At 32.9% G+C, this 8788-nt stretch overlaps 1 protein-coding gene across 2 annotated transcripts; it reads right to left on the bottom strand.

Annotated features, from left to right (window-relative positions):
- Positions 1 to 3027: 3027 nt before the first annotated feature.
- On the bottom strand, positions 3028 to 7758 carry LOC145066591 (MADS-box protein AGL42-like). 2 transcript variants are annotated; one of them, XM_079013885.1, is made up of 8 exons: positions 7458 to 7758; positions 7192 to 7380; positions 4021 to 4102; positions 3885 to 3946; positions 3703 to 3802; positions 3567 to 3608; positions 3415 to 3477; positions 3028 to 3341 (listed from the first exon to the last, which is right to left on the bottom strand). In XM_079013885.1, the coding sequence occupies exons 2-8, from the start codon at positions 7371 to 7373 to the stop codon at positions 3246 to 3248; spliced, it is 627 nt and encodes a 208-aa protein (XP_078870011.1). In that variant the 5' UTR covers positions 7374 to 7380; positions 7458 to 7758; the 3' UTR covers positions 3028 to 3245. The 2 variants fall into 2 exon arrangements, with proteins under 2 accessions (XP_078870011.1, XP_078870012.1); XM_079013886.1 differs by having other exon boundaries at positions 3885 to 3943.
- Between the last annotated feature and the right edge of the window lie 1030 nt (positions 7759 to 8788).

Below are 8788 nucleotides of genomic sequence, written 5' to 3'. Positions count from 1 at the left end.
AGAAATTATTTTAAAGTAAACGAAGCGCTGTCCGAGTACCGAGTCACCACCTTCTCAGGTGAGTGCATAGTCTCTTTCATCTTACACATAGATATGAAGTATTTTAATATAAATTACGTGATGTGTGTGCATATTGTCTGAATACTTGCTGTCTATGCTGGGTGAAAGATTTTTATACATGTTTTAAATGATTTAAACTGTATATGTATTTTATATCTACAAAATGTGTTGGGTAAAACATGGGTAGATGAAATAGTTGTTTTGTGATAACACGATGGGAGACATCAATGTTGTCAGTGATCCAGTCATCTAGTGGAGTATAGATGATGACCATGGGCGATACTAGACGGTTCGGTGGAACGCAAGTAAGCTCGTAACCTGTAGGTGTTTTTGAACTAGGTGCTCATTACGTATTTTGAACTGAGTATGTTCACTATGTATCTTTGAACTGAGTGTGTTCACTAGGTATTTTGAACTAAGTGTGTTCACTTGTTACTTTTGAACTAAGTGTTTACCAGATGTTTTGGACTACGTGTTCACCAGTTGTAATCTATAAGCTTTGGTAACGATGGACTTCGTGCCGATTCCTTAGGATAATCCTTAGGAATGAATGAACGAGAAATAGCTGAATCTTAGGGTAGATCCTTAAGAGTAAAGAAGACAATGGGGATGAGTAATTGGGTTTAATTGTTTGATTTTTTGAACATAATAATTATATTATTGTGGGTTGAAAACCCTATGTACTCACTAGGTTTCCCAACCTGACCCACTCAGTTTATTTATATCACAGGTGTTGATATGAAGTCACATTACACTGAGAGATTAAAGAGATGTAGATCACTAGTGTAAATAAATGTAAGTTTTGTTTATGCTTATGTTTCTGTATTGACAATGACATCCCAAATGTTTTAAAATGAATAAAATACGTCTCTTCGAAAATGTTTTAATAACGTATTTATCGTGTTTTTCTGGGAACAAATTCCGCAACATTTTTATGAAAAGAAGTACTCTGACTTTTATAAAGCATAAACAAAATCGGTCTTTTTTGGCTGTGAAAATGGGGATGTCACAGGTATTTTGGGTTTAGGCTATGTTTTGGGCTTGGGGCATTGTTGGGCCATCTGAGAACAAGTGTTTTAGCTTAGGGAAAAGTCAATGGACTTTAGGGTAAGGCCCATGTAAGGTTTTGGGCCTAATTTGGAAACTTGGGCCATGAGTGGACCTTAGTTGATTATTTGGTTTGTAGGCCTTTGATTGTGAGTTTGGACCTTAGTCTTGGACCAAACTTGGTGAGGGGTAAATGGTATTTTTACCCCATATATGTGGATTATTGGTTTTGGTTTGGAACCCAATTGTTAATTGGGTGTTATTTGCTTAATAGTTCCGGATTTCTAGCGGACCAGCGGTCAGAGATTTATTCGTGGTTTCAGCTGTCGAGGTGAGTCTCCTCACTGTTCTGTGGGTCGGAGGCACCAATGATGGCCCATTTGGTTTATGTATTATAGGAAGACCCGGGGTGACCCTTGGCACTTTGTATGAAAGACCAAGAGGCGGATCCTTGCAATCTATATGCAAGACCAGAGTCTGAACTCTGGCAGTTAATTGGTTAAGTAGTTGTAGATTGTATGCTAGTTGTCTTTGTGATACTTGCATGGAAGACCAGGAGGTGACTCCTAGAACTTGACTGTAAGACCCAGGGTTTTGCCTCTGGCCTGGCAAGGAAGACCATGATATGACTCGTTTCATAATGACAAGACTATGGTTGGCACATTGCACTTTATATTAATTATTGGATATGTATGATATGTATGGCTCGTATGATATGTTTGGTATGTGGTTTTTGGGGAACTCACTAAGTTTTTTGCTTACTGTTTGTGGTTTTTGGTTTCAGGTACTTCCGATTCAAAAGGGAAGGGCTCGACTTGATCGTAGCGTATACACCCGCGTTTTCCGCAATACGTGATTTTGAGAATGAACTCTGATAATTGTTTTATCTTGTTACATGTTTGAATAAAGGCTACATGAGCGTTTTGATTATAATAAAAATGAAATTTTTACCTTATAATTGTCGGGATGTTTCAAAGTATCTATTAATCTTGGTCTTAAATCGTCTTTCTAGTCATAAATTAGGTATTTTAATTTAAGTTTTTCTGAAATTGTAAAATCGGATAAAACCCCCACTTTTAGTTGTTTTTCTTAGTTAAGATTTTAGTAATTATATTATTAATTAAATATCGTTCCCTATGATCGACACCCGACTTACTTTACTATTCTACAATTTGACTAGGTACATTGTCTATAAGTGTATAATTAGTTAAGTTAGGTTATGTTATAAATTTAAAAGTTGATAGGTATAATTATGCACATCACACACATAAAACCAGTTATAAAGGGCTACATAAACATTTTGAAGATAAAACAAAAAATTAAAAATTGTGACATCTTGTTTACAAATTTTTTTTTCAATCTAGTTTCAAATATATTCAATTTGTAAAGGTAATTAAACAACTTATTGTGTCTAGTAAGTTGTGTCCAGTTTCGTTAATTTGTAAAAAAAAATGGTTTTCCAAACAACTAGGTTTTGTTCTAAAATAGATAATTGGTTTTCATGCATGCCTCTAATTCATGTTATCTTCTAAGTTAAGAATATGGATTATGATCGTAAATTGATTTCTACTTTCACTCGATGGGGTTTTGTAAGCTAGAACCATTTGAAGCAACAAAAAGTATTTGATTCAAGAAAGAATACCTGAAAGCTTCCAAAACTTTGCATGATAGCAAAGTTGCTTGTCTACTAACAATACAAGTGATGTAATGCATATTATAGTTCCATTGGGAATAGGTACATGGATCGTTGGATTTAATGATATTTTAATTGTTATCACAAAGGTTGATCGTTGGGTTATTATATCATTTTTCCTTTAGTTATTGTTATCACAAAGGTTGATCGTTAAGTTATTATACTTTGCATCATTTAGTGATATTTAAATTTAATAATTATAATTAATTTTTATAGATTGTGTTGTATGATGAAAGAAATTATAAACCTAGAATATCTAATCGTAAAATCATCCCTAGTCAAGTGCTATTTTAGATTTGAGTAGAAGTATTACAACAAAGACTAGCATGTGTAGGAACTTATATGGTTGAAGTTGGTGAACTTGTTTAGAGGACACCCACCATAAGTAACTAGGGGTGCCTACCACCAGAGGGTATCCATTAAAATCAACTTCACTCTAATAATATCACTCTTGAGAATTTTGAGGGAGGCGTGGACCAATGAACAACTCTGTCCCTACCTCTGAATTTTGGATACTTTGCCTTCTTGTAAAAGTATATGTCTGGTAATCATGTTAGTAGGTTACATCAATGTTCAAAAAAATAAACATAATGGATGTAGGTGTAAGATTATACCTTTTCACACAAACTTATGTTACGTTGACATAATCTTGCATTTTCTTCCAATAGTAACCTTTCCTGGACAGGAGAAATGTGTAAAATGAAGGATGTATCATGCATTTATGCATATGGGATATTTAGTTTTATGGAGATAGGAAAATGCAAACCTTTTCTTTTAATTTTTCGAGTTGATCCTTGAATAATTGAGTCTGGGATCAAGTTCAGAAGTTAACCAAGTTGGTTAACAGGACCAAAATGACAATGATGATGAATAAATCCATTTATGGGTAACCTTTTGCATACCTTTCTTTCTCTTATGATTGTCAAGCTATGTTCCACTTTACTATCTAACTTCATCAATTCGTCTACCGAACATGATCCTAAGCTTTGTCCTAAAAGCTTCCTAAAATATCACAAACTGTAGCACTGAAACTAGAAAAAAGATATAATTAATGGAAAAGGAAATGAAACTATGAAACACGCACCGTTGTGAAACTTCAATTTGGTCTATTTTATTTTGAATGGTGATGGTGTCGTGCTTCAACTGCTACAAAATTCATGGAAATGTTTTTTGGTGACAACATGTAATTCAAACTAATTTATATGTTGTAGAATATTAACCTGATTATGGGGTTCAGTTTCGGTATTACAACTTTCATTTGCTTTAGCATGGTCATGGTACTTTTGTATCGTCTTCTTTATGCTGAAACCAAATAACAAAAAGCTATGTAGTTATTATCACATATCAATTTCCACAAGAGTTTTGTGTAGTTTGTCGTTCTATCTAAGAATCAGTTGTAAGATAGTAGTTTTAAAACTTATTTAATGCCTATCGGAGGAAAGAGATGTCAAACCTCCCACTCTTTAAGTTGTTCCTAATTTGGTTTGAATCTTAAAATCAAAGTAAACAAAATGGAATAGGTTGTTGAAAAATGGAAGAATAAATGATAAGATATGATCACGATCTAAAATCTAAAATATAAGGTCATTATCACGATCTAAAATATAAGGTAATGATACAATAATCACTTGAGGGGAAAAAATCTTAGTCATTTCACAAAATTGTTAGGCATTCGATAGGACTTCAACTAAAGAGCTAAAGATTAGACTCACTATTGTAGCTACACATAGAAAAAGGTATGGAGTCGGTTTTGAAACGAATCAATTGATTTTTAAACACTTTTAACAAATTTCAAAAATTAATTTGACCTACCCCAATAATCACCAGTTTTAAATAATCAAAGTAATACTCAGATCCATTGAATCAATGGATATCTGGTCGATTATGCATTCCAAAAATATAGAAAATTAGTTTTGAGATGTAAAACCAAAATGTTTCTTGTTTGAAAAGCATATATGCATCAAAGGAAGGTTCAAAGCATTTAAAAAAATAGAAAGTTTTGTTTAGGGGAGTTTTATTTTTTTTTCTAATCGACTAAAGGTTCACAAGTTTTACTATTTTTTCATCAGGTAAATGTTTATGTAACCAACTAATTAAATTTTGATGTCTCTGGAAGATAAATAGTCTAAACTTCAAGAATATAAAAAAATAAAATAAAATAAAATAAAAGGCCAAGCAGGTAAAGAGTCTACAATTGATAAATAAATAATGTATATAATAAATACATATATGTGTACACTTTGGCAGTACCAGAGTTAGAATGAATTACTTTGTCACTACCAAAGTTAGAATGAACTCAAGAGTAATATCAAGAAAATACTATTCTCCATTTAATCTTATTTTCAAGAAACATTTCTTTTTAATATTTGTCATCAAGAAATTAGTATCATAGCCGAGCTCAATAAAATATTAAGCATCTCTAATCATCTTTCTCCATAATCAACTAACAAAAATTATGGAAATTAAGTATCCAAATGAAGGTTTTTCTCATATGTCAATAAGAATGAGGGATAGTTTTGGAATTTGTATATCAAAGTATAAAATAAGGAAGAATTACCACATGCTCAAAGGAGAGTCTAAGAAACTCAAGGAGAAAAATGTTTGGTCAACCTAGTGATTAGTTAAGTTGGTGTCATCAGCTAGATCAGTATTGAAGTTTGTAGCTGACTAAAGACGTGTTCACCAAGATCAATCCAGTATATATGTTATGTTAGGGTTTATGTTTTATTATTCTTCGTGAATGAACAATTGTAATCGTTTAAAAGTGTCCAATCAAAATAAGTTTATGTTTCATTTTCTTTATAATGAAGTCTTATAGTGTGTTCTTGTATTTGCATTGACTGAATCGGGCATCCTCATGTTTAACTACTTCTTCTTCTTTACGCTCCCAATCACATTCATTGAACAAATGCCCCCATTTCGACGAAAATAATTTCACCATATGATTGAGTAAAATCATGATGGTGCTTGAAACAATGGATTACAAAATGATGGAATTCCTTACTTATGTGCCCATGCAAACTATGGTCTAAGGCGATGAACCCCCAAGAGTCGTGCATGCTCCAGTGACTCAATGGACTGAAGAACATAAAAAGAAAGGCAGTCTCGATGTTAAAGCAATAACAACCATCTACAATGCTCTACCACATGAAGTTTGTTATATGGTGCAAAATTGTGATTGACACCTTGAAAGTGTCTTATGAAAGAACCGCTTGCCAAAGCCACAACGCGGTGTTTGTCGTCGCAAATACCCTCCACCTCAACTTTGTCGTTTCCTTGTCAAGCCCACTCCCACCAGCCTAATGATACGCCATACACTCCAAACTAAACCCAATGCCTTCACAATCTAATTTTAGTTATGCTTATAGTATCATTCTCTAAAGATAATTAATTGCTGTAGTTGGATCATAATTATATTCTGAGTAAATTACACGAATGGTCCCTATAGTTTGGGGTAAGTTGAATGTTTGGTCCCTAACTTATTTTTTTAACTCGGAAGGTCCAACTGTTTTTTTTTTGTTACGCACTTGGTCCCATTGTTTGTTTTTGTTACGTGTTTGGTCTCTGTCTTACTTAAAAAAAATATTATTTAAATAGGGAAAAATGGTGAGGTAGATAAAATAAGGTGAGGGATGTGGAGTTGGGGGTGTGTTTATTTAAATAAATTAAAAAAATCAAGAGAAAAATAGTTTTTTTAGGTAAGACAGAGACCAAGTGCGTAACAAAAACAAACAGTAGGGACCTTCCGAGTTAAAAAAATAAGTTAGAGACCAAACACGCAAATTACCCTAAACCATAGGGACCATTCGTGTAATTTATTCTAATGTTCTTGGAAATATTATGGTTTTGCTGCAAAAAAGCATTATAGATTCCAAAGGGTTTCACCCGTTCTCCAACTACAATGTTTTTATGTAGATTGCTTGCTTTTTATAAGGGAGTTTTATGATAGAAAGTACGTAGTTGCTTAATCATGTTTATTAACAAGATCAAAACCATGGTCCAGCAGACCAGCAGTATATATACAAGACTGCTGGAGTACTGTAGGAAGTACATAGGTACGTAAAGGCGTAAGTGATTCATCAACTAACTAGGGTTTCCTTGTGTCAGATGAAGAGGTCATTAAAGCAGAAGCAGCCGTGGTAGTGCTGTGGAGTCTTTTTTTAGTCAGACTCACATGAAGTACGTACACATGGAATCACAGCTTGCATGCATCAATTTACTCTAGGACGCGGTTTTCTTGGAAAACACATGTTCTTATCATAAAGAGTTTGAATACAAGTAAAGCAACTTGCACATTAACTCCCATCCCTCATATATATGTTTAGTTTTTATATAATGTCACATTCAAATATGTAATAAGTTGAAGATAGAGTGAAAGGAATTGAACTTACTTCGAGCTAGAAAATTCATAGAGTTCCCCTTTCTGAGAGAAGATAATCAAAGCAACTTCAGCATCACAAAGTACCGAAAGCTCACAGGCCTTTTTTAGAAGTCCATGCCTCCTCTTGGAAAAAGTCACTTGCCTGCTTGTTGCATTTTCTATTCTCTTCATCTGAACCTTTCCTCTCACCATTGTTTCACTGTGTGGGAACAAGATCATCAATCTTGCATCCTCAAAAACATAAAAGCAGAATAATTTTAATTTGCAAAACCTTACCAAGGTCGAGTAAGAAAGAAATGGCTCAAGAACAATTCAAAATTAAACAACAGATTGTTCGACTCCAAATAATCAAACTCAAAAGGATCAACACTTCCTTAAATTTTTAAGATCCAACAGATTTCCATCAAAAATAGGAAGATTAAAAGCAAAAAAACCCTAAAGAAATTTACACATAACATACATCTTCCATGATGATGAAGGGGAAGAAGATAGCTGAATAGAGATATTTATCGATGTAAAAACATGGGCATACAGAATTATCAGGTTGCCATACATCTCTTTAGTTCTAGACCACAAAAACCAGTTAAGTTGCTTTTCATAGGCTAGTCTTGTACTCTTGTATCCCCTATCTTTATACAATCAAAAGAAAAGTCAAAATCAATACATGGTCTTAGCTTGAAAAGTGAATGAACCATGCATTTGTACGGCGTGTCTTATAATAATAATAATAATAATAATAATAATAATAATAAATAGTCCATAATTTTGTGTATATGAATGACACAAGATATTTATTTATTAAAAAAGTTATTGAGAGAAGAAAGCATAAATTTATCTCGTATTGGCAAACTTAGCAAAGAAAAGGGCTGATAGGTATAGTTTTCTTACATTCTTATAGAAAGAAAGTTGCTACTTTATATCCAAAGGAAATGTGGTTGTGTTAAAATCAAATATAAGTATTTATATTCCATTATGCATTTATTTGTTTTAATATGGATTTACATATACTTATAGAGTTATAGTTTATTCAGTTATATTTAAATATTCCATATACCAGCGTAAGGTCTAGTGGTATTTAAAGATTTTGAATGAAGTGGTCCAATCGCAACTACAACCCAACATTAACTTTCGTCTTAAGATCATTAAGGTTGGACTAAATTTAACAAATGGCCGTTATGGTTTTAAAAATTTCTCTAATCTAGTCTTTATGTCATAACATTATTAAGTTTTGACTAAGTTTTACGAATCATCCTTATGGTTTAAAAATTTTCTTTCAAATTGTCTTATGATATTATGCTTGCACGAATAGTCCCTAAATATAGATTTTATAACCCCCCTGGTCCTTATAACTAAATTTGTTAGGTTAGTATCGTTAAGTACTAATATATAGTAGTATATGAAATGTCTAAAATATCCCTTTATCCTTATACCTTCCCATGTTCTCACTATGTTAGACTTTAATCTCCATTTCAAAACCTTCATGATGTCATTAAAACATTGTCAACGAACTGTTTTCGTTACCCATATACAGAGTCCTTAAGTTGTCATACCCATTGATTTCTAAAACTCTCACCCCTCATCGAAATCCGTACCAAGAATCAATATGA

Source organism: Lactuca serriola, chromosome 8 (assembly GCF_051521515.1).
Source record: "Lactuca serriola cultivar US96UC23 chromosome 8, Lser_US96UC23_V15, whole genome shotgun sequence".
NCBI lineage: Eukaryota > Viridiplantae > Streptophyta > Magnoliopsida > Asterales > Asteraceae > Lactuca > Lactuca serriola.
The sequence above is the reverse complement of the archived record's forward strand: the minus strand, read 5'-3'. Positions and strand labels throughout refer to the sequence as shown.